This window comes from Myotis yumanensis, unplaced genomic scaffold (assembly GCF_028538775.1).
Source record: "Myotis yumanensis isolate MYYU_CA2020_CCGP unplaced genomic scaffold, mMyoYum1.0.hap1 SCAF_6, whole genome shotgun sequence".
Lineage (NCBI taxonomy): Eukaryota > Metazoa > Chordata > Mammalia > Chiroptera > Vespertilionidae > Myotis > Myotis yumanensis.
In genome coordinates this window covers 30643945-30670981 of record NW_027223757.1, presented here as the reverse complement: position 1 = coordinate 30670981, position 27037 = coordinate 30643945, and the positions used below count along the sequence as shown (strand labels likewise).

The following is a 27037-nucleotide window of genomic DNA, read 5'->3' as shown; positions in this document are numbered from 1 at the left end:
GAGCAAGGTCTGGTGAATACAGCGGGTGGGTTAATACTTCCCAGACAAGATCTTTTAACATGTCTTTAACTGGTTTTGAAGTGTGTGATGGTGCACCATCATGAAGCAAAATTACTTTGCTGTGTCTTCTGGCACATTCTGGTCGTTTCACGATCAAAGCATGTTTCAAATTGATTATTTGTTGTTGGTAGCAATCAGTATTAACGGTTTCACCTGGTTTTAGAAGCTCATCATACACCACACCTTCCTGATCCCACCAAACGCAGAGCATTGTCTTCTTTCCAAAGCAATTTGGCCTTGCAGTGGATGTTGATGGTTGACCTGGATCAACCCATGATTTTGTGATTTGGGATTCACAAAATAAATCCACTTTTCATCGCCAGTCACAATTCAATGCAAAAAAGACTTTCTTTCGTGCCATTGAAGCAACATTTTACTGATGACTTTTCGGTTTTCCATTTCCAATTGATGTGGCACCCATTTTCCTTCCTTTAAAATCTTTCCCATTGCTTGTAAACGATTGGAAACTGTTTGCTGAGCAACATTTAATCTTTCTGCAAGTTGTTTTTGAGTTTGACATGCATCTTTATCCAATGTTGTAATGGTTGGTCTTCAAACTTTTTCGGTTGACCTGGACATTCTTTGTCTTTCACATCAATATCATCACTTTTAAAGCATTTAAACCAGCGTTCACAATTATCTTGAGATGGAGCATGTTCACCATAAGCTTCCCAAAGTATTCAGCAGCACTTTTCTTCAAAATAAAGTAATGAATTAAAACTTCCCACAAATGCTCTTTTCTTTTCTTTTTTTTTTTTTTTGGCATGAATTTGGACATTTTTAAGCGTAAAAATATCTATGATGTTAACACCTTTAGAAAATTTGACATAGGAAGTTTTGAAGCTTGTTGTCAATACAACAAAATAGGATACATATCAAATCGCGTATATATCAACATATGTGTAACTCCATCTATTGAAAAAAATCCTCATTATTAACTGCTATAGTAAGCAATCTGTAAGTGAACACAGGCAGAGTAAAAATGTTAATGAAATGTAATCTTGGCCACCCCATTTCTGTATAATGCTGTGTTGGATTCTTGTTCTTTAGTGAAAGAACATGAGAATCTCAGTGATTAGGGAATCAGATCCAGAATAATAGAGGTGAGTGAAGGAAGCTGCACTTATCAGTATCTACCTTTAGGAAGTTTTAAAATTGTATCATCTGGACTATCTCATATAGGCTTCTCTCCATTTTGCAAATAACATTTAGGTCAAAACAAATAAATTATTTTGCTGTTTATTTAACTCCTAAATACCAGTGCCATTATTCAAATTAAAGTATTTTCGACTGTAAAGCTTCCTACTGCATTGCTTTACCAGAATCAAGGTATAAAACATAATCAAGTTCAGTTTCCTATACATTTAAATGTTTGAGCTATTAACAGGGACACCCAAATCTAACTCCTGGCATGTGTGTCAGCATCTTTTGGGAGAATTTTCATTCTTAGCCAACTTCACTGATTACTCTGATGCTCATCAAGGTTGGAAATCATTGACCTGCTAGGTAGAATTGGTGTTCTCATCACATCTTCCCAGGTTTGGGTCAAGTTAGGGGAGTATTTTTTCCTAGCAACTTGGAGGATGCACCACATATAGTAAGCATTGCATTTGTAGAATGAATTTGTTACTGAAAGTGAAAATAGATGAGGGAGATTTGATAGATATTTGGTGTTTGTGAGACAAATACAATAAAAACAATGATAGTAAAAAAATGTTCTTTTTTAATATCCTCATAAAGAGTGGCATAGTACAATTTAAAATATTTCTATGTTGATTCTTTGTAGGTTGGAATTTATCTTTTGGAAGACGGCCTAGCAAAACTAGACTTTTTGAGTGATGCAAATTCAAGAATGAAAAAGTTCAATCAACTCATGAAGAAAGTGATGGAAAAGTTACACAATTTTATTATTCCAGGTAATTTTTAAAGTAAGCTTAAAAATTGCTGTTACTTAAGAGTTGTGGTTCCCCCCCCCCCCGCCACACTCCTTTACATAACAACCAGAAAAGACAACTAATAAAACCATAATAAAAATTAAACAACCTCCATAAAATCTCTATCTGACAAAATTATACTTTTTTATAATTTTACTAATATAATTTGTGTCCTTATTTACTTTTTACTGTGCTTAGCTTATAGTAAATTTTTTTTCATGTTATAGTAGGCACAAATTTTCCACATGGCAGTTGTGTCCAAAAATGAATCTGATATTCTTACAAATTTGTATTATTGACTTACATACTTACCTCCTGATTGGCTATAGGTGCTACCAAATGCCTTTTTTTAACTAAGATATACAGTGGGAACTCTTGCCTTATTAGACATAGAGACATTATGTCTCATGTGGATATTTTTATGTGAATATATAAAAGTGAAATAAATTATCTACACTAATAAAAGAGAAACATGGTAATTAGCGTACAACCGCTACCATTTTCATTGGCTAATCAGTGAGTATATGCAAATTAGCTGTCAGCCAAGATGGCGGCCAGCAGCCAGGCAGCTGGAAGCGAGCAGGGAGGCTTGCTTGCTGCAGTGACTGCAGACTCCAACATTCCCGCCTCACTGGCCGGCCTCTGAGCTACAACTCTAAGAAACTATGTACTATGTTGCAAATAAGAAGCTAAACAAAACACCAGAAACTGGCTTTCATTCAGCTGGGCTTTAGCAACATTGTATCGATGTTTTCAGCAGCGAGGCCTCAGAGCTAAAGCTGGCCCAGAATAAAAAAAAAAAAAAAAAGAAAACAAGGAGCGGTTGGAAGCTTCAGTCACTCGCTTCAGGAAAACAGCCCTCAGCCCCTCACCCAGACTGGCCAGGCACCCCAGTGGGGACCCCCACCCTGATCCAGGACACCTTTCAGGGCAAACCAGCCGGCCCCTACCCGTGCACCAGGCCTCTATTCTATATAGTAAAAGGGTAATATGCCTCCCGGCACCGGGATCAGCGTGACGGGGGGCAGCGCCCAAACCCCCTGATCAGCCCTGCGGCTCTGTGTGTGACAGGGGGCGGGGCCACAACCTCCCTATCTGCCCTGCTCTGTGCCTGATAGGGGGGAGCTCCCCAATCCCCTGATTGCCCTGCGGCTCTCTGTTTGACAGGGTGCAGTGCACCAACCCCCTGATCGGCCCTGCTCTGTGTGTGACAGGGTGCGGCACCCCAACCCCCCCCCCCCCACGGGCCCTGCTCTGTGTGTGACAGGGTAGAGCCATAACCTCTCCATCGGCCCTGCCCCGAGTGTGACAGTGGCGGCACCCCAACCCCCTGATCGGCCCTGCTCTGTGCATGACGGGGTGGCCCCGCAACCTCCCGATCCACCCTGCTCTCTGCATGACGGGGCGGCACCCCAACTCCCCAATCAGCCCTGCTCTGAGCCTGACCAGGGGCTGCACCTAGGGATTGGGCCTGCCCTCTGCCTCCCGGAAGCAGGCCTAAGCCAGCAGGTCGTTATCTCCCGAGTGGTCCCAGACTGCGAGAGGGCACAGGCCGGGCTGGGGGACCCCCCCCCCCCCCCCGAGTGCACAAATTTTTGTGCACCGGGCCTCTAGTCCTTCTATAAACTGCAAAAGGTATTTACATTCAGTTCCTTAGATGTTTATTAAATATCTACAATGGGCAAAGCATGTGCCAGCTCTAAGGAGCTATAAAAACAAAAGGCAGGCTTTGCCTCAAAGAACATTACAGTTCAGTGTAGAAGGGACAAATACACACATGTACATGGTTGCGCTACCTGACAAAATGCAATTCATTGCTCTATCCAGAGTATAAAGGTATTGCATGAACACAGGAGAACATCATTCTAACCATGGGAGAAAAAAACATGCCATGGTAAAAGTAGCACCTGAACCATCTTAAAGGATGGATGGGTAGATTTTTGATTCATGAAGAAATAAGGGTAGGGCCCTCCAGTGACAAAACACATTGATTAAATCCTGAGTTGAGAGAGTGCATGGTGTGTCTTTGAAATAAGAATTGCTTGTAACTATAAAAGGTAAATCGGGTTGTTTTGAGCACCTTGTTATTGGATATACAGATGTGTTGGAAGAGGATGAGGAAGATTCAGAGAGTGAGCCAGAGGGACAGGACATTGATGAGCTCTATCACTTTGTGAAGCAAACACATCAGCAAGAAACACAGTCCATTCAAGTGGATGTCCAGCATCCTGCATTGATTCCTGTGTTGAGACCTTACCAAAGAGAGGCTGTCAATTGGATGCTACAACAAGAGCATTTCAGAAGTACTCCCGTTAGTGGCAAGTATAAGATGCTTCCAGAAAGGCAAATTGATAAGAGGAATTATAAGGGGGGGGGAGGTTAATATTAAACAAATCATATTGAAAAGATAGGATAGAATGCGTGTTACTATGAACAAAATTATTTTCTAAGATATGCCTCAAAATTGAAGTTAGGGAAATTCATTTGTAGGTAGGAGTTGATTATATGTATTAGTTTTCTTTTCCTGTTAATCCTGTTATATTCTGTACTTTGTTTTTCTGTCTTATCACTTGCTTATATGAAAAATAGTTGTGCCCAAAGCAAAGGAAGCTAAAAAATAGTATCTGAAGAAAAGAGTAAAAGAAATCCTAGCCTTTTTCCCATGTGTGTGTGGCTTACCAGGTTATCCAGTTTGTTAACTTATTTTTAATGTCATTATCTAGCAGAAAAGAAAACAAACAGAAGCTTATTTTTATGGTTATATTTTTCTTTAGAAAATGCCCTGCACTTCTTATGGCGAGAGATTGTTACATCTGAGGGTTTGAAACTCTACTACAACCCATACACAGGCTGGTATGGCAAAACTTTATTTATGTGTTTGATATTGAAAATAAATATTATGAAACCTATATGAGTTTGGTAATATATATCTTGAGCCTTGGCAGTACCTCAAGAAGGAATACTAAGTTAAAGTCTCATTAGTCATTTTTATAGATAAGATAGACATAGAATTAATAGCACTTGTCATTTTTCAGTAAATGAATGTTATACAAGAGACTTAAGATGCTTAGTCATTGATATTTAAAGAGATTATAATTGCCCTAATCGGTTTGGCTCAGTGGATAGAGCGTCGGCCTGTGGACTCAAGGGTCCCAGGTTTGATTCCAGTCAAGGGCATGTACCTTGGTTGCGGACACATCCCCAGTAGGGAATGTGCAGGAGGCAGCTGATCGATGTCTCTCTCTCTCATCGATATTTCTAACTCTCTATCCCTCTCCCTTCCTCTCTGTAAAAAATCAATAAAATATATATTTAAAAAAATAAATAGATTATAATTCTAAGAAAATATCTCATTCAATTATGGGTCAGTATTTATATTTTTCATTAAATTTTTCAAAGTCTATTATAAAAATTACAGGAATCCTTAAATATGATTAGTGAGTCAGTAGTTATTGCCCTTATTTTTTTATTTCCAAATTCATAAAGGTCTCAAAGAAGGCAGACATGCTTCCTTTTATTTTAGAAGAGAAAAAATGATGGTTGTTTACCAAGACCACTCTTGTTTCTGCAGTCTTAGTTGTCAGCTCAGGCAGTTTTTGATTGTCACAGTCTTATACTCTAGAAATAGGGATTTGAATTGTTTCACCCTAAAATGTAGTTTTAAAAGTTAGACTTTATGCATTTCTTCTAGTTCTCTTTAGGGACAGTATAATTTTAATTGTATTCCTATGGTGTATTTTTCTTGTTTCTTCTCTGTTAGCATCATCCGTGAGTACCCAAGTGCTGGGCCACAGTTGTTTGGTGGAATCTTAGCAGATGAGATGGGTCTCGGAAAGACAGTGGAGGTTTTGGCTCTGATTCTGACACACATTCGACAGGATGTCAAACAAGATGCTCTGACTCTTCCTGAGGTAGGAGTACTGTAGGGCTTGGGAAATCAGGGGACATATGTTCTCATAAATCATCATAGGTCGAAGATTTGCTTGGTATTTAAGTCAACCCTTGCAATTTAGGCTGCAGCTGATGACTTATATTAGCTATTAGTTACCTTCAAGTGGGCACAGAGAATGGGATATTTCTGCCCTGGCAGGGTTGTCTTAAGTGATGTTGGCCAACTAGGAAGAGGGATATTCTCTCACCAAACTTGCTTTTAGTTGTAAGAGAAACGCCCTTAGGAAAATATATTACTTCCTCAAATGTTTTGTCACTATTTCAAGTCTCCATAGTACCAATAAATATTTTTGAGAATTGTTTCTTTTTAAATTGCACAAATATCAGATATGTAAATAAAAAATGTAATAATGAGAACTTTTTAAAGGATACATAGCTTATTAATTAGAGCGCTAGATGAAATAAACTGGAAATCCTTGTTCCAAATATATAATTGTGTATCAAAATGTAAATTTTAGAGTTTTAAAACTGTTCCACTGAGGAAATAGAGTTCATATTTTTCCCTAATTAAATCTAAAATTAAATTTGCTGAAATGAGCCCACTAATTAAAGATATAACTGTAATTAGCTGTAAGACCCACCACCATGTTCACAAACTTAGTGATAATATGATATTTTGATAGGGTCCGATTTGCAATGTTGGGCCTTCAGGTTTGAGTAGACAGTAGAAAATAGCTATTTCCTTTGTAGAAAAAGAAATTGGAGTATGCAGTTTTAAGTATCAGTAATTTCTTTTTGGCATTTTCTTCTCATTAGATATTTTAATTCTAAGTTATTTTTAGTATTATTATAAATTAAATGGGTTAATTCTGTATTTAAACAAGCCTTAAAAAGTTAATTGCAGCCCTAGCCGGTTTGGCTCATTGGATAGAGTATTGGCCTTTGGACTGAAGGGTCCTGGGTTCAATTCCGGTCAAGGGCACAGGTCCGGGTTGCGGGATTGGTCCCTGGTAGGGGGCTTGCAGGAGGCAACCAATCAATGATTCTCTCTCATCATTGATGTTTCTATCTCTCTTTCCCTCTCCCTTCCTCTCTGAAATCAATAAAAATATAATAATAATAAAAAGTTAATTGCAGAAGTCCCACACTTAATATTTAAATAATTTAAGGTAATATATAGTTTGCACAGTTTGTAAAAGTGTTAGCTAGCTGTAAGCCCTGAAACAAAAAAATGTTTGTAGGTATGAATAGCACATTTAGCCTTTTTATAACTTTTTACAACTCTTTTGCATCTCCTTAATAGAAGGAAGGTTAATATTAATAAGCAACTCAGAATTCTGAAAGCAAAACCCTATTTGACTACTGAATGTTGTTTATATCAGGGAAAAGTGGTCAATTATTTCATTCCATCACATTCTGGAGGACAAGTAAAAAACACAGAAACTCAGATTATGGAAATTGAACCAAAAGAAAAAGTTCAGTGCCCCCGTAAGTATGAAATCTCTCAAAGAAAATATCTTTTTACAGTTTTCTGTTCTAGCTCTTGTAATCCTCGTATGGAGATATCTTGACATTGTTACGAATAATTGTGTTTATGGTTGTTTATACTGTGAATAAATAGGTTTAATTATAAGTCAAAGTATCCTAACAAAATAAATTCTTGGTTTTTTTTAACTTGGCCCAGGTAATTCTTGCTCAATATTATATTTAAATTTTTTAAGCTTACAATTTAAACCAGGCTTTGTTTATTCTCAAGCATAGCTACCTCAATTTCTGCTAACAAATGAATGTTTCTCTTACTCATAATAGCATACATAGATAATTGTGAGAGGGTCTTTAAAATAATTTTAAATGATACTTGCTTTGTAAGAATAATAAACTCACAAATAATGCTTTCTTAAATTATATCCATTACAGTAATTATTAATGTGTTGAGATAAATTTTTATTATATAGTCTTCAAAATGACAATATAGAGACAACATACCTTCAGTAAATCTTTGCTTTATTTTTTATTAACTTGTTTCTCAATGAACATTAAAATGAACTGATTTTTATTTTCTTTTAATTTTAATTATTTTGACTGAGTTAGCATATCCTTTTACATTTAGCTACACGTGTGATGATCCTGACAGCTGTGAAAGAAATGAATGGAAAAAAGGGAGTTTCCATCCTTTCCATCTATAAGTATGTCAGTTCTATATATAGATATGATGTTCATCGCAACAAGAGTCTTCTGAAACGGATGCTGAAATGTTTAATTTTCGAAGGTCTTGTGAAACAGATCAAAGGCCATGGTTTTTCTGGGACTTTTACATTGGGGAAGAATTACAAGGAAGAGGATATATATGATAAAACCAAAAAGCAGGTAACAGAGCACTTACTAAGTAGCTATATGTGATGCCTCACAGAATGAACTGATGGATCCCACCTTGACACTGAAGCTTTTACCATCTGAAGATAAATAACAGTCTGGTTAGGAACATCACTTATGGCTATGACTTATGTTTTTTCTACTTCCTGAATATATGTTCCATCAGAATAGAAACTTTATTTTGGTTACCATTAAACCCTGCTTGGCCTATAAGCAAGTATTCAAGTATTTATTGCATGAATTATAAAATTAGTTGGTTAAGCATATTATAAAATTTAACTTCTCTATTCTTGTACTGTTGTCAGCAGTTTAAAAGTTTGTTCCATATATTAAAAATGTTAATGATACCTTATATTTGCATAGCTCTTTATATACATTTTGAATCTTTTATATAATCTTCCTTTTCCCATGTTCATCATCTTATAAAATGTTTGCATTTTGTAATAAAACTGCTTCTTTGGGGCTATTAATTTCAATTTGCTTTTAAGAAAATAGTTACGAATTTGTAAACATAAATCGAGGAAAGACTAATGACAGCAAGTCCAACTGTGGAGCTCCCAGCTTGGCTACTATGAAAAACACAGATAAATAAGTTCATTTCCTCAAGTAGGGAGTCTCAACAGTTTTTCCCCAGCCAGGGTAGAAGACTACAATGAACTCCTGGCTTTTACTAATTCTTCTATCACCAAAACAAGAAAATCTCCTTCAATTGATACCATTCATTCCGTGTTAAGCGTCCCAACTCCTCTGTTCAACCTTGGCTCTGACCTCCCTTCAAGGAAGCTGTTGCTGGCACCTGCCTTCTCATCACAGCCCCTCTCAGTACAGCCCTCTTACACATTCCTGTAGCATCATCGTCTTATGTTCTCTCTTTCCAACATACCCCTTTGAAAGCAGGGGCTAAATAGTCCTCAAATTATATCCCCAACATCAAACAGAATTGACATTCAATAAATAATTGCAGGAGGGAACACAGGTAGAAAGGAGAAAGAAGGGCGTCGTTTGCTAAATGCAATAACTAGTAAGTTATCTTTTCACTTTCTTTAAATGCTATATTTTAGTACTTGTAATTTTTATAATCGCCCTCATTTATATATTTATGTATTATAAACTACTAGTCTTTTATTGATTTAGGCAGACTATAAATTACAAGAGGTTAATACCAAAGTATGAGTAGCTCCTTTTATCTTCCTAATTTTTATTTTCTCCATATCTTCTTATGCAGTATGCCTTTTTTTTAGACCTGCAGACTATGGGGAGGCTTTTTAGAAAGGGCAAATTGAAAGTCACTGATCAGGAGTAATTCTCTTCAGGAAAAACAGTAGCAGAATTTTTATGTAAAGCCCATCAACAAAGTTGGAAATTTAATTTCAGAAATGTAGCTTGTTGAAATAAATTAATGTTTTTCATAGGCAGTATGGAGTCCGAGGAAAATTCAGAAAGAATCCAGAAAGTCATTGAGCAAGGACACAGATTCTGAATACTTGCCATCAAACACCTCTGATGATGATGATGATCCTTACTATTATTACTATAAGCCCAGGAGAAATCGTAGTAAAATGAGAAAAAAGCCTGTTCCATCCACAAAAAAGGAACAAAGTCAACCTGACATCAATCTCAGTTTACAAGATCATGATCCAGTGACCAGTGACTCTGGAATCACTGATGTTACCACATCCACAAGTACCTGTGTCTTTGAAGTCCAGCAAGAAGATGCAGCAGAGACCCAAGCTGAATCTCTAAACCCTGCTGGTGGTGATGTGCCACATTCTAATATTATGAGTCCCTATAATTCGTCTGATTATCGCTTTGAGTGCATATGTGGTGAACTTGACCATATTGACCGTAAGCCTCGTGTTCAGTGCCTGAAATGCCACCTGTGGCAACATGCAAAATGTGTGAATTATGAAGAGAAGAATCTGAAGATTAAGCCTTTCTATTGCCCCCACTGCCTTGTTGCAATGGAGCCAGTATCAACTAGAGCAACTCTGATCATCTCACCCAGTTCCATATGTCATCAGTGGGTGGATGAAATCAATAGGCATGTGAGATCATCATCTCTTCGAGTTTTGGTAAGGCAATTTGGGCTCCTTAAAGGGATAGAAAAGTGTAAATTTTGCTTCTTTATGATAGTTTTTATAATTTTTGTCACTTAGTTGTTTATCCAAAAAATAACGTAATGAGATAATAGTAAATCAGAACTTGAGGAAGAAATTGAGGTCATTAAATAGAATGATAGACTATTTTTTTCTCACATTAGAAGTTAAGAAGTTAAAGAATTTGAGGAGAAAGATATGAAAGCTTTTGAACAAATTCTTTATCATGTAAATGAAAGTCTTTATATAAGCATTTATATTCAGAGAGGAATGCAGTTCAAAAACAGCATTGTATGATAGTAGCTACTTGTCTGATCCACCACTTCATAGCTCCAGAATCATCCTCTGAAGCCTCAGTTACCTTATCTATAAAGTAAGAATTTACTCATTTACCAAATATTTATCAAGCACCTATTTTATGCCAGGAATTGTGCTAAGTTCTGAAAATAGTATCTCCTCACAGACTTACTGGGAAAGATAATTTGATAAAGTGCTGACATGTAGTGTGTGTTCATTCAGTGTCATTGTTTACTAATGTTAATGTTCTTTTTCACTCAGTGCTTCTTCCCATTCAGATGTTATTGTAGGTTTTCTGTATTTCTGCCACTTTCATAGGCATGGAGAGAGTAATAAGCAAAATGCCATCTTTGTGATTGAACAGCTCTGTTCTGTGGGGTAAACAGACCTTAGTTTGAATCTTGGCTCTACCAGTTTATTTTTGTTTATTTTTTTGTTAATCCTCACCCGAGGATATTTTTTTTCCTATTGATTTTTTTATATACTTTTTATTTTATTTTTTATTTTTTTTAAATTTTCTTTATTAAGGTATTACATATGTGTCCTTCACCCCCCATTACCTCCACCCATCCCCCCAGCTCATGGCCTCACCCCCTTAGTGTCTGTGTTCATTGGTTATGCTTATATGCATGCATACAAGTCCTTTGGTTGATCTCTCCCCCTCCCTCCCACCCTCCCCTGCCTTCCCTCTGAGTTTTGATTTTTAGACAGAGTGGAACAGAGCGGGAGAGACAGAGAGAGAAAAAAAAAATCAATGTGAGAGAGACACATCGATTGATTGCCTCCCACATGTGCCCCAACTGGAATGGGCATCGAGCTTGCAACCGAGGTTTGTGCCCTTGACCGGAATTGAACCCCAGACACTTCAGTCCAGGGAGGCCCGACACTAACCACTGACCAAACAGACTAGGGCTTGGCTCTACCAGTTTTGAGCAAGTTACTTCATGTTTCTTACATGTGCGATAGGAATGATAACAGCCTCTAACAGGATTGTTGTTGAAGGTAGATAAAGCTTAGCACAGTGTCTGAAATATAAAAAGCGTTCAGTAAATAATAGCCCTTACTTTCCTAGTTTTTTGTATCATTGTGCTTTTTTTGCAAATGTTGATTCCATCTGCCTACCTACCTATATGTCATGTCCTTTTCTCCTGTCCTTCCCCTTGAGAACTCCTAAATGTTCTTCAAGATCCACCTAAACTTTTAACTCCTCTCTGAATTTACCTTTCCAGCCTTGGAGTTGGTCCTTCCACTGTGATGCTATTGCATTTACTTCTGTTACAGTTCCTTTCACTTTGCTCCTATTATTAGTCTTCCACACTAAAATGTGTCTTTCTCTTGACAGGTATGGAAGGTATCTCAAAGCATGGTTGGTGCTAAACATGGAGAAAGGGCTCTGTAAGAGATACATAAATGATTATTTCAATGACCTTTGAAGAGCTCTTCTGCAACTAACTGTCTGTGCTGGTTATTTCCTAGGTATATCAAGGAGTGAAGAAAGATGGCTTTTTACAGCCTCATTTTTTGGCAGAACAGGATATAGTTATCATTACCTATGATGTCCTTCGTTCAGAGCTAAATTATGTAGATATCCCACACAGCAATAGTGAGGATGGACGTCGCTTACGGAACCAGAAGCGCTATATGGCTATTCCAAGCCCCTTGGTAGCTGTGGAATGGTGGAGGATCTGCCTTGATGAAGCTCAGATGGTTGAATGTCCTGCTGTAAAAGTGAGAGTTTCTGCAGATTTTTTGAGAGCTGAGGAAGAGATGGGGACAGGGGAAGGGGTTGGGAGAAGCTGTCCATAGAAAATTTAATAATTTAAATGTAATTAATCAACCACAGTGTTGATATTAGCCAGAAGTTTGCTGTTAAATACTCTTACATTTGTTTTTATGCTGTGAACTGCATAACCCTTAGGAATTTTTCAGTACTCTGAATCATTGCTCTGTATGCAGTGCCCATGTATATTTGAATAAGATGGCAGTTTATGTGTGATGAGGATAAAACTAAACTGTATTTAGAGACTTTTGTAAGCATTTCTGCTAAGTGGAAAGCTTATCATATAGGCTCTGATTGCTTTGTACCAAAGTTGACTTTGGTAGTTTTTTATCAGAGAGACCAGATGGCAATGGAAATGCTACTTTAGAAGATAGAATTTTGATTCATCCTTTGTCACATGTCTTTATTCCTGTCTTTGGCCAACCTGTAACCTGAATTTTTGAATCACATCTCTTAGTACAGTGATTCACTGCAGGATGGGGTGAGGATGTATCAGGCATTCAGGGAGCCTTTTCATTCTACATATAATTGAACTACCCTTCCTTGGGCAGGGGGGGCGGGGGGGGGGGCGGGGGTAGACAGGGATACGTGGCATCCTGCTAATGAGAACCACTATATTATAAGTTGGCCCATTGACTAGGACAGTCAACATGGAGTATGGTAACTACTAAATAGAAGCAAGTGCCTCTGACCCAAAGTGTAGATTTCCATGGGCTGTTTTCATGAATCAACATTCCTGACTTCTGCATTTTTCCTGTGGTTATTTTTTCTTTTCTTTTTTATTCCATATTTCTCTCTCATCAGGCTGCAGAAATGGCTCAGCGCTTGAGTGGGATTAATCGCTGGTGCATCAGTGGTACTCCAGTACAGAGAGGACTGGAGGGTAATATATGGTTTTCTCACATACTGCATATATTTGAAAAGCTTAATTTTTGAAGAGAAAGTATTATTTTAACCTTTGCTGAAATCCTTACTTAAGTGATTATATATGTATTTATATTTGACTCCTATAGTTATAAGCATTTATCTTTTTTAATGGAATTGGATAATTTTTGATTATAGATATGAGGACAGATACATAGTGAGTATTCCCATTGTACTAAGTTGAATAGTCATTGCACATGCCTGCACAGTGGAGATAAGGTCCAAATTGAACTCAAAGTTCCAAAGTAGTAGATAGAAAACACAAAGAACCCGACGAGAGAGAATTCATTTTAATTGGCTGTAAAAATAGGACCATAATTTTTATTGCCTGAATTCATTATAATTTTACTAATTGTAAAAGTAATAAAATATTAATAGCTGTATAATATCACACCATGTGGTTATGCCATTATCCCTTCAACTGTTTCTCCTCTTGGACTTTTAGCTTGTGTCTAGTTCTCCTCTCTCTCCCCCGACACAGTAGAACTCATGCTTCTACTACATACTCATTTATGTAACTTAGTTTTTCCAAAGAGCAGACATTGCATTTTTGAAACTTTTATTCAAGTTGTGAATATTTAAAACTAAAAGTTTAAAGTTGTTCTACATAAGAAGTTCCCTAAAAGCTGTCATTAAAATGTTGTTAAATTGTAAAATATAAATATTCTTGGAGTCCTGTGGCAAATATTCATCCTCAAAACTTATCTCACTGAAAATTCAAGTTATTGTATATTGTTTGTTTTCATCAAGACAACTTATCACTCTGCTAAAATAAAAATATCAACATTCATTATTGTGACCTAAAAACAGTCTGCTTTCTGATAATTGTTTTTAGGAAGAAAAACATCATCTAGGGAGATTTTACAAGTACATACTTAAATATTTGTATAATTTTAGTAAGTTATATTAAAGTATATATTTATAGAATAATATCAGGATAACTAAAGGGCCAGATTTAGTGGTCTGCGCTTACATTTGGAAACTGCCCAAATTGTAGCTATTTAGGTGTTACTAAGATCTCATTCATCTCAAAAGTTAGCTGAGAGGTACTGAAAAAAGAAAAAGACTCTAAGAGTTACTTTTTTCTGATTTTAATGTTAAAAGAGTATAAGCAAAAATTCCTGTTTTCTGGGTAGGTTACTTTGGATATGTGAGGTGTTGGCAGATGTTTTGAGCGCTTGTCACCATTCAGCAAATTCTTGAGTAATGTTTTTAAAAACAGGTTCATTAAGGAGTAAATGACAAAAAATAAAGCTGTAAATATTTAACATGTAAAATTTGGGAATTTTAAATATACGTATATACCCATGAATCTATTTTCACAGTCAAGAAAATCACACCCAAAAGTTTCTGGAATTTTAGGGTTTTTTTCCTTGCTCTTTTCTTCCTCTCTTTGATTTATTTAAAACTCTGATTCTTGTGGTGTCTATTCTTGTTGTAGTTGTTACAGTGGGAGTGTTAGCCTGCCATGATTTACTATGTTGTATTTGAAAGTGGAAGTCTCATTTGTTTTTTTGTGTGTGTTAGACCAGCATTTTTCAACCTTTGCTTCATTGACATTTTGGGCCAGATAATTCTTTTTCGTTGGCAGCTGTCCTCTGCCTTTAAGGATATTTAGCTTCTACCCACTGGCTGCTGGTAATACTCGTGCAGTTGTGACACCCACAATTTGGGCAGTTTCTAACAACTGCAATGAAGAAATACAGAAGCAGTTATTCTCAGCGTGCTCTGTTCTTTTTGTCTTTTCAGATCTTTTCGGGCTAGTGGTCTTTCTTGGTGTTGAACCTTTCTGTGTCAAGCACTGGTGGGTTCGACTTCTCTACCACCCTTACTGCAGGAAGAATCCTCAGCCCCTCTACAGCTTTATTGCCAAGATTCTGTGGAGGTCTGCAAAGAAAGATGTGATTGACCAAGTCAGTACAATAAGTTTTTATTAAGGGTATTAAAAGGAAAAAAAAAAGAGATGGAATGAACAGTTAAATTTCCAGGTGAAATTTTTTTTTTTTCCTCTCTCTCTCTACAGATTCAGATACCTCCTCAGACAGAAGAAACCCACTGGCTCCACTTTTCTCCAGTGGAAAGACATTTCTATCACCGTCAGCATGAGGTGTGCTGCCAGGATGCCGTAGTCAAACTCAGGAAGATTTCTGACTGGGCTCTGAAGCTCAGCAGCCTGGACCGAAGGACTGTCACCTCCATCCTGTACCCACTGCTGAGGCTCCGGCAGGCCTGCTGCCACCCGCAGGCTGTTCGCGGAGAGTTCCTGCCACTCCAAAAAAGGTTTCATTATCAGTTTCCTCCCATTACAACTGAGAATTTATATATATAAAAGCCTAAGTGATCGTTCGACCGATAGCTATGACGCACACTGACCACTAGGGGGCAGACACTCAACGCACAGGCATGGAAACATGGAACAGATTGATGAATGTCACAGGGAAGCGGGGACGGGAAGGGCAGGGAGAGATTAACCAAAGATCTTATATGCATACTAGAGGCCCGGTACACGTATTCATGCACCAGTGGGGTCCCTCTGCCTGGCCTGCGGGGATCGGACCAAAACCGGCTCTCTGACATCTCACTAGGGGTCCTGGGTTGCGAGAGGTCACAGGCCGAGGGATCCCACCAGTGCACGAATCCATGCACTGGACCTCTAGTCTATATATATAAAAGCCTAAGCAACCTAATGATCGAACAACCAGTCAAAGTCGCTATGACATACACTGACCACCGGGCACCAGACACAGGGCTCATGGCTGGCAAGCGCCACTGCAGCGGCACAAGCCTCTCCCGATCGGGACTGACTGGGTGTGAGCCCGCAGCAGGCACAGCGGGACCGGGATGAGCAGGAGCGACAGGTGGCCTTAGACTGCCAGTTTCAGCTGATCCCCGCAGGCCATGCCATAGGGACCCCACCAGTACACGGATCCATGCACCGGGCCTCTGGTATAGTAATAATACACAATATTTAAGCAATTAGCTTCCTAGCCCACAGTTTCATGTCCTTATCACTGAGCTGTCAATTATTTTAGCAGGGTGGTCATTTTCTTTGGTATGAAACTTCATTTGTGGAAAAGAATCACATCTTCAAATTATTTTTATGATTTTTAACATCTCTTTTCAAATTAGGACTCTTGTGGAGAGTTTTGTTGTTTTGTTTTTGCTTCACTCCAGATATAAAAGGTATTTGTTTTTATATTTTTTTAGTTTATAGAGTTGGGTACTCTCTCTAGTTTCAGGCATCTTCTGCGGGTCTTTTAATGTATCCCCACGGACAAGTGGGGACAACTGTAAGTAAGTTAAAAGTGATAGTGATAAAAATGGAGGTGAAGAGAAAGATGCTGAAGATTTCACAAAGACTCTGTAAGCATCTGATGATCTTATGCGATATAATAATACTCTCACTTAGGATTTTCTTTCACGTTCTAAGCAGTCTGCCTCTTCTTGTAGCACCATGACAATGGAAGAGCTTCTGACATCACTGCAGAAGAAATGTGGAACTGAATGTGAAGAAGCACATCGGCAACTAGTTTGTGCTCTCAATGGCTTAGCAGGCATCCACATCATTAAAGGTAGAAGGTGATTGCTTTGTTATCTCTCACTCTTCTTCATGATAACTTTTCTCTCTGTCTGAACTCAAGTGTTATCTTTTTGCAACTTGAATGAATCATTGAGTGTTCTTTTCAATAACTACTTCAATCTCTTATTGCATTTGTAATACAATAAGAAATTATATAGTTTTGTAGCCTTTATAATAAACTGTAGTGATGCTTAGGGCCTTTCTAGTAGTAATGAGGAAAGTACTGATATAAACGTAGCCTTTTAAAAGTTACTTTTAAAACCTCCTCTAATAACTTTAGTTTAGAAAATTTTATTTAATTCTCCCCAAAACTAAATAAAATATAGTCCTTAAAGGCATTTAAGTATTTCATAATGGTGAAATAATATATAGTTTTAAGTAGTTGGAAAATTTTTATTTCTACATTCCTCACAAAATCTGTGAAGTTAACTAACTCATTATTATAGTTTTAGAGCTGGAAAGATATTTAGAGTTAGAAAGGCATTTCATGGTAAATTTCAGTTCCTTCAACCTTCCCATCCCACAAAGATTTCCAATCCATTAGTCTACTTGGGTATATAGTCATGGAGAAAATTTATCATTATTCTCTTTTACCTTATAAGACTTTAAAAAAATCAGTTGCCCAGAAAAACTTGTGCTTTTGTGGAATACAAGGCAATGTTCTCAGCCTCTTTAAATGGAGTGGCCTATCATTAGTTATTAATTCTTCAGCATAACAGAACCAGAACAGAAAGTGTCTCTTATAATCCTGGATACTTGGGTAGAGTTAGAAAGACTCACAGGTGCTAAGTAGAAGTAATTCTAAGCAAGAACTGAAAAAGATGAGGCTTCTTATTTGCTATAGTTGTAGTCCTGTGAACTTGAGTATATTATTCAAGGTTTCTGAATCTGTTTCCTTGCCAACAAAGTATAGCTAATACCATGTGCCTTGAAGTATTGTTCTTAAGGTGCAGTGTGAAAGCACATTGAAAACTTTATACAAACATATAGGTAAGGAATGATGTTATTGATTATGGTAATATGAAGTGACCTCAAATTTTTACCTGCTCACAGTGCAAATTGTATTAATAACTAGTAATAGGAGAAAAAGACATATTATTACATACACTTGATAAACTAAGAATAACGTATGTGCCTTTGTGAGCAAATCTTCCCTTTAGACATTCCCCAGGAAACATGCAGTTTAGCTAGCAAGTTTGGATTTTCTCTAATCACCCTCATCATCATTGCCATCTCAGTTGCTCAGTGTGCCTGTGATTGTGTAGCACTCCAGGCTTCAGTCTAAAATCTAAAATGGTCTGTGCTTTATAATTCAAAGTGAACAACTAAGTCAGGAAACTTTTTAATAGAAATTATTTTCTAATTAAACTTTTGATTATTTTGACTTAGAAATAATCAGGCAAAAGTTGGAAAATTATATATTATATTTAATGCCAGTTTCTTTCAGTCCCAAATCAATGGAGTGGAATAATTATGACTATCACAGATGAAAAATATGTGTGCTTGGTCTTTAAAATACATGATAATAAATATACTATTTAGATATTTTGGTCATCCTGGCCAGTATGGCTCAGTTGGTTGGAGCATCATCCCATACACCAAAAGATAGTGGATTTTATTCCCTGTCAGGGTGCATGCCCAACTTGCAAGTTCTATCTCTGGTCAGGGTGTATGCAGGATACAACTGATCGATGTTTCTCTCTCATATCAATGTTTATCTCTATCTCTACCTCTCTCTCCCCCCTTCCTCTAAAGTCAGTAAAAATAAGTAAAAAAATAAGTTAAATAAAGTAAAATATTTGGCTCACTAAATCCAGCATCATATCTGAAGAATGGTCATATTTCTACAACCATTTTATATTATACATAACAATTTCATGTATATATTTCATTTTTTCTTCATAATTAGCAATGATTGAGATATTTTCATCCCTATTTTGTATGAGAAAACTGGAATTCAGAAGACTTAGGTTTTTTCTCAAGATTATACCTAATAAGTAGCAGAGAATTTGCCCTGTATCTTTGAATTTCAAACCAAATATTTAATGTTTGTATTATATTACTTCTATTTCTTTATCAAATAGACGTTTATAAACCTCAGTATTATGCTATCTATAGTAGGTTGAACCTCACCATCAAAATTTCTAAAATGGAGTAGTTTATTACTTTTAGGTTGTCACAGTATTAAAAATAACATTCAGATTTCACCTCTAGATTCTAAAACTGCATTTCTGATTTTATTCTACATTGTTATTACAGAACCTGAGACAGTTAATGAATTTCTTGACTTGTCCAATTTTTTAGTCTCCTTTTCAGATTTATTGTCTTCCTTTCCTTACTGTGAGGTTATATATGATAGGAACATTGGGAAAAAGGTGTTTTCATCTGATCATTTCCAAAAACTAATACTCTGGCAAGATCAGCATATAGTTGGTTCCTGTGTAGCAAATACCATGTTGTAGCATTAGATGAGTACATCACTTCTCTCTTCAGATAGTTTCCACTGCATTCCCACTGTAGTTCTTGGTCTTCTGTGGATGGAAAGTATTGCTGATTGTTAAGAGAAATTCCTATCAGAAAGTCCATTAGTAAAGGATATGTCCAGTCTTAACTTAATTGTAATTATAAACTTATTGGGATGGATTTACTGCTTTTAGCTTCCATTGCTTAACTTCACAGTGCTGTGTCAAACAATGTACATCTTTTAAAGTAATATTATATATTAACTTAATTTAAAGTCTTCCAATATAGAGATCAGACAATGGAGATATAAAGTTTATTTCAAACTCCACAGGGATTATGATATGCAATGCATATTCTAAGTCCTCACTGATTATGGCATTAAAAACATGGTATTCTAATTTTGTACCATGTGTTTTCTGCACATACTTTTTGGAGAAAATTAGGTTGCCAATATTAAATGTAGTACACTTCATTTACTTGGAAATGTTACAGCCATCAAGTGGCAAGGAGTGGGTATTTCCAAATTTGACTTAAAATTGTTTAACTTATTGCATATTTTTGTGTCTTCCCGAGAAAGTGTCTTTTTTTAATAAGCATAAAAAATAGATATTATAGCCCTGGCTGGTTATGCTCAGTGGTTAGAGTGAACCAAAGGGTCTCGGGTTCGATTCCCAGACATGAGTAAGTACGTAGGTTGCAGGTTCGATCCCTGACCCTGGACGGGGTCTTGTGTGGGAGGCAAGTAATCACTGTGTCTCTCTCACATCAGTGTTTTTCTCTCTCTCTCTGTCTCTCTCTCTCTCCTATTCCTCCTCCCTCCCTTCCACTCTCTAAAAAATCAATGGGAAAAAAATATCCTCTAGTGAGGACTTAAAAAAACAAACAAAAATAGATATAGTGAATAGTTCAAATTCAACTGCTTACATTATAAGTTAGTCATTACACCTCCTTTAAAAGCTATAGTAATTATGAAGGGAGACTTGACAAGTGAATTATTCTCTATAAATGATAGTGTAAATGCTAATAGAATCTCTATGTCTTTTGCAAAGCTTCACAAGAGTCTTCAAAACTAAAAAAAGGTCTTGTGTTACTGTAGTTGAGTATTGCTCCTACATTACAACATGATTTTATTACTGTGAAAATAATCTTTGTTACCATAGTGAATAAAAATTGGCTGACTGTAAAGTAGTATGAAAATATATCTTTAGAAAGCTTTGTATTAGGTAACTGGTAGAACTCCATGTAAAGCAATGGTATAAAAGCAAGTGTTTTGCACAACAGTGTGACTACTTAATGCCACTGAACTGCACAGTTAAAAATGGTTGAAATGGTAAATTTTATGTTATGTATATTCTATAATAAAAATATATATTTATAGTTATATATAATTAGCATTAACAAAAAAGAAAAAGAACCAACAAAATTTACAAATTTGAGAGAGAGAGAAAGGGAGAGAGCAAACTCAGGCTCTGAACAAAATCCTAATTTATGATATTAATAAAACTAAATTGAAATTTAAAAAAGCAAGTGTATGTGATGATCATGAAGTAAAAGCTTTTTTTTCCCCTCAATAAACTAAAACTAGAACATTTTTATGCCATTTTTTGTATTTCATGATTTTGCCACTTTTAGATTTTTATTTTAATTGTATTTATAAATTACCAGTTTAAAGTTTTTCCCTAGGCAGCAAGTAAGATAGGTTTCATTATTCATGCCATTAAAAATGTTTCATCTCTCCTTTCATTGAGGTATCATCAAACTTTTTCTGAAAGAACCAGAAAATGAATATTTTAGGCTTTGTAAGCCATAGATCTGTTGCAATTGCTCAGCTGTAGTGTTACAACGCAAAAGCAGCCGTGAACAAATGAGTATGACTGAGATTCAATAAAACTTTATTCATGGGCCCTGAAATTTAATTTCACATAATTTTTTGAAAATATGTTTTTAATTGATTTTTAGAGAGAAGGGAGCGGGGAGGGATAGAGAAATGAAAATATCAATGAGATACCTGCTGCCTCCTGCATGTCTCCTACTGGGTATCGAGCCCACAACCCGGGCAGGTGCCCTGACCTAGAATCCAGCTGTGCCTGGAAACCACTGAGCATACCGGCTGGGCAATTTCACATAATTTTTACATCTCACCAAGTATTATTCTTTTGAATTGTTTTCACCTATTTGAAAATGTAAAACCATTCTTAGCTCATGGTTCCTATAAAAATACAAAGGTCAGGTATGACCCATGGACCATAGTTTGCCAACCTGTACTTTTAATACTTTTAAAATTATTTTATTTGAATGAGCTGCTAATTGTGAACAATATAAAACAGTATAGATCTCAGACTGATGGTGATTTGTCTAGACAGAAATGGAAAAAAGATCTCTTAAGTTTTTGAAATGTGGTTTTTAATTGCAACTTATTTTGGCCATCAAGAAGAACAATACCTATCAAGAAAAGTATATTATTTTTCTGAGAAATATGTGTTGATTGGTCATAGCATTTTGAATATTTGTTTTTAAATACCTATAATCACCCCAAAGTTGTCCTAATTTCAAACATCATAATGACTACTAAATGGTACTCTCTAACTTCAATGAGAGGAAAATCATTTGTCTAAATTAGCAGTTAATCCAGTTTGTTTTTCAGTATAGTCTTAAACCATTGTAAGTACATTTGACTGGTTTTCTATTCTGTGAAATTAATACAAAAAAAAGACTGCATTACTTATGCAGCCATGTTGCAAAGACCCATCATCAGCTTTTCTACTGGTGCAATCATGCTAACACCCAGTCAAATTCCTTTTTTTAAAAAAATAGTGAGTTTTAATGACTAAGTTATATTTTTACAGACATTTTTAAATATAGATATCATATTGGGAGCTAAATATGACTTTCTTATGCTTTAAATACGTTTTAATGCTTCAGGTGAGTATGCATTGGCAGCAGAACTGTACAGAGAGGTGTTGCGTTCATCTGAGGAACACAAGGGAAAACTCAAAACTGATTCACTTCAAGTAAGTAAAACTAAATAGTGTCAAATCAATATTTTATCTGTTCTTTTACAAAATAATTTTTCTGAATATTTAAGAAGATGAAGGGTAACAAGTGCACTTTGTCATAATCTTTGGGGATTAAGCTTGGGATTCAGTTATTTCAGTAAGTACCCAAGATGATTTGCATATACAGTTCTCCCTCAGTGTCCTCAGGGAATTGGTTCCAGGATCCATACACACACACACACACACACACACACACACACACCCCAGTTATACCAAAACTGGCAGATGCTCTAGTCCCTTTTATGAAATGGCATAGTTTTGCATATCACCTATATTTACATGTAGGCTACAGTGCGGTGTGCCTCCACATCACTTCATTTGTGTGCGTTCAGCATAGTGCTCGGTGCGGTGTGTGGCAAATTCAAGTTTTGCATTTTAGAATTTTCTGGAGTTTTTTTTTTCTGAATATTTTTTATCCATATTTGGTTTCATGTGCAAATTTAAAACCTGAAGATATGGAGGGCTGACTGTACATGCAAGTTTGAGAATCACTGCTGTTCCATATATTCAGGATGATATTGGCACAAGACTGACTAGCTAAGTCTAACCTACATTAGAAAAACAGCTTGAATTATTTATACCTCAAAGAACGAAGTCAATTTTATCACTTTTTCATATGAACATCAACATATTTCTTTACGTGGTTTTCACCAAAAAGTAAAGAAATGGAACTAAGTAATAATAAAATCTAATGATCTAATTTAATTTTTGGAGGTCTTTTAGGGAGATTTGGATATTTGAATTACAACATTTAAGTATAAAATCTCTTCCCATTCTTGGTTCTGTCCAGTGGATTTATATAGACAAGGCTCTCTAGCAGAATGGTGAATAAGGACCACATTTATTAACCTTGGTATGTTTAGGCTTGAGTCCCTGCTGCGATTCTTTCTCATTCACAATGGAGACTCTGGGACCAACATTTTCACATGTGCTTGAGCCAGTGGTAGGAGGTGTGTTTGGGGGGAAGAGAAGAGGAGGGAAAATTAAATATAAGTCTGCTTATATTCTGCATGGATAAGGAGTGCCTAAGGCAGGCCCTGGACCTTAAGCAAATGTGTTTGCCTCTTGGGAGAAGGAGGAAAGCAAAGGTATCATGCTCCTGAATAAAGGAAACAAAAGCAAAAGAGTGGACAAGACAGATAAGTCCAGATGCCTAAGTTCAAGAGTAAGCAACCAGCCTGGTTCTTCCTTTTGGGCATAACAACCCCACCTACTGGTGAAGCATGGCCCACTGGATATTCTGCTCTGTCCAGTTAGATTAGCACTCCGTTTTCTTGGGATAAAAGGTGTAAGGGGTGGGTGTAAGTATTTCTCCCAACCCATTCCAACACCTCATGCAGAACGCACCGGAAATCCTCTTCCACAAGCACACATAGAGCAGAGGAGCCAAGTTTCTACCGCTTTGTTTCTCTAGTGTTTACACATTTGTTGTTATTAAATCTGATAGTGTTTCTGACTGTATTATCTATGAAGCCATGTTGAAAAGACCTAAAACAGTTGAGGTAACTCTTCAAAGGTCAATTCTACAAAGATCTGTACCATGTCTCAGAATTATGAGAATCTGCAGCCAAACAGAGTAACATTTGTAGTCTCAAATCACTGACACCAAATCAAATCTTATAAAAAACACCACTCTTCTGATCCTTTAATCCTTACCTGTCTTTCCAAATTAAGAAATAGAAATTACTTTCACTTTATTTCTTCTCATAGCCCTTGACTCCAGGGGTCTCTAGCCAGTTGCAGACTCAATGTCACAGTGAGAAGTCTGGCTTATATTAAATACAGAGATATAAGATAGAGTTTTCCTATACCATCTTCACCTCCAGCTCTCCTATTCAGCCCTTAAGTTCAACAGGTCCAGGTCATAGCCCTGTTTTCTTATGTATTTCATTATCCCTATTTGTATCATAATGTAATTGCTAGGCTCATCCTTACTCATTTCCCAGAAGAAGAATCAAGTCTAGGCAGTCTATCTTTTTATTTTATTGAACTTATTTGGCATACTCATTGTTTCCCATATGGGCAAATGCATATATAATAGGAAAAAAATACACCTATATTATATATTCTGCTAAATACATAGACATATTTCATAAGACTAGATTTTTAATTGAGGAAAATGTATGACATTGTGAATTAAGACCTTTACCATAAAACTGACTTCGGTTTTCTCTGACAAAGTCAGTACTCAAATCAGTGATAGGTTTATGTGGTGTTTGTGCTCTGCATGCCATATGAACAGTAGGTTCTCCCCCTAGAGTTTTCTGTGTTGGCTGTCATAATTACTGCCTTTTGTGTGTTTGTAGAGACTTCATGCAACTCATAATTTGATGGAATTGTTGGCAGACAAGCACCCAGGGATACCTCCTACTTTGCGAGATGGCAGACTTGAGGAAGAGGTAATTATTATTTTTCATTCTTTCTGTTAAAGAATATTTTTTTCAGACTTCATGCTCCACCTAATTCATATTTCTTAGGGCATACAACATTAAATAAAGGTAATCATGTTTTCCTGATGCTTTTACATTTCTAACTTTGCTGTGATGATTTTGGATGGCAGAGAAAGACAATACTCCATAGTATTTTAGTTCTCTGGTGCTCTGCTTGCAGCTATAGGGCAACCACTTGTCGTAGACATGATTGTTGATAGTCAGAGCACAAAATATAAATAAACAACAAATTTAAAAAGACCTTGTTGATCTCATGACACATCTGCAAAAAACATAGTTAGTAAAAATAGTACGTTGTATACTTTCGCTACCCTTCTGTTTATTATTTATGACAGTAAATTCACATTTTCAGTGGTATTTCTTATAGAAGTTCCCTCTGCAATGAGTATTGACTCTCTGGAAAGAGTGATATTATAAATTAATTCACTATAAATTGTTAATAAGTTTATTATGCTAATTTGCTCATGGATTTTTGCCTTCTTAAAGGTCAAAGAAAGATGGCAAAGCTTAAATCTAAAGAGTAGTAGATGTGTTTGAAATGGATTGAACCTGTCAGCAGAGCCTGTATTTGAATCAACGAGATACAAAATGAAATTGTTTAAGTATGTACAGCCCTTTCTTAGTGTTAGATGGCAGTCTACATGTTAGAAATTTTCTAGTGAAATTTCATTCCCATTGCAGGCATCTAATCTTTGCATATAACCAGTCACTCTGTTTAACTGCCTTTAGTCACAGGCAACTCTGTGAGATAGTCCAGTCTATTAGCTTTAATGACCAACTATTTATAGCCAATGAATTTTAATAGAAATTAATTGGAAGCTTGTGAGAGGAAATGGAAAAATGCACCATCAGCAGGAAGGTTCATTTCCATGTATTATCTCTTTTGCCTAACTCGCATAGAATGTGAAGGCAGAGTATTTCAAAGCTGGACACGATCTAAGAAATCATCAACTTCAACCTCCTCCTTTTGTAAATGAAGTAATGGGAGCCCAGAGCAGTAACGCCTTGTCCAGAGAGGTGTATCTGTGCAGTTAGACCTCATGAAATTGACTTTTTTTTTTAAGTCAAAAGTGGTCTTGTTTTTATCTGGTTTAAAGAATAAATTTTTTCAGTATTTCTATTGCTTGCAAATTATGTGATCCTCCTTAAGTTGAAAAGGAAAGAGTTTTTAGACCCTTGTTGCATTTATCTGCTAGGACTGCCATAATAAAATACCACAGACCGGGAAGGTTAAACAACAGAAATTCATTTCTCACAGTTCTGGAGTCTGGCAGCCTAAGATCCGTCAGCAGCGTTGGTTTCTCCGGAGGACTCCCCTTGGCTGGTACATGGATGCCCTCTCACTGTGTCCTTACCTGGCCTTTCCTTTGTTTGCATCCCTGTTGGCTCTTTTCTTTTAAAGAGACCAGTCATTTTGGGCTAGGGCTTCCCCCTTATGGTCTTATCTAACCACATTTACACATTTAATCATCTCCTTTAAAGGCCCCATCTCCAAATGTGATCACATTGGGGGTTCGGGCTTCACCATATGTACTTTGGGGGAGCACAAGTCAGTCTATAACACCCCTGTTAGTGTATATTCTCAAGTATTATTTCTCAACTGAAGGAAATTCCAAGAAATTGAAATCAATCAGGTAAGGGATTCTGAAAGAGATCCTTGTTTCATGTCATAATTTTAAATATTACTCTTTTTCTCCCTTTTTTTTTAATTAAAAAGTTGATAAAATTTTGGGAGCAAACCCTTGGGATTTCTTGGATTTTGTGACTTAACAGGTAAAGGTGTTCACTTTAATATATATCTCAGGAATTTCTGTCATGGTTTTTATGTTCTCTACAGTATACTTGTAGAGTTTTATGCTTAAATTCAGTTAAGTACCTTTAAATATATAAGATAACCACATTGTTCTTGAAATACCATATTCAGTTATTTTCTAGACCCGGAGTGAAAGTTTATACTGTTTGCTGTTTTAACACAGGCCAGACAACTGAGGGAGCATTATATGAGCAAGTGTAACACTGAGGTTGCTGAAGCACAGCAAGCTTTGCTGCCTGTGCAACAGACCATACGTGAGCTCCAAAGAAAGGTATGTCTCCAGAATGACCTTCTTATGTGTGTCTCTACATAGCATTTTG

At 36.6% G+C, this 27037-nt stretch overlaps 1 protein-coding gene across 2 annotated transcripts in view; it reads left to right on the top strand.

Moving 5' to 3' along the window:
* Positions 1–27037, top strand: part of SHPRH (SNF2 histone linker PHD RING helicase) — a 66448-nt gene that overhangs the window by 8250 nt on the left and 31161 nt on the right. For both annotated transcript variants that reach the window (XM_070417846.1, XM_070417847.1), the window contains exons 4-18: positions 1847–1976; positions 4094–4312; positions 4769–4847; positions 5755–5905; positions 7268–7373; positions 7996–8252; positions 9671–10330; positions 12128–12379; positions 13236–13314; positions 15105–15268; positions 15379–15635; positions 16806–16927; positions 22321–22409; positions 24761–24853; positions 26881–26988. In XM_070417846.1, the coding sequence (XP_070273947.1) occupies positions 1847–1976; positions 4094–4312; positions 4769–4847; positions 5755–5905; positions 7268–7373; positions 7996–8252; positions 9671–10330; positions 12128–12379; positions 13236–13314; positions 15105–15268; positions 15379–15635; positions 16806–16927; positions 22321–22409; positions 24761–24853; positions 26881–26988 (2766 nt within the window). The remainder of the gene's footprint in view (positions 1–1846; positions 1977–4093; positions 4313–4768; positions 4848–5754; positions 5906–7267; positions 7374–7995; positions 8253–9670; positions 10331–12127; positions 12380–13235; positions 13315–15104; positions 15269–15378; positions 15636–16805; positions 16928–22320; positions 22410–24760; positions 24854–26880; positions 26989–27037) is intronic.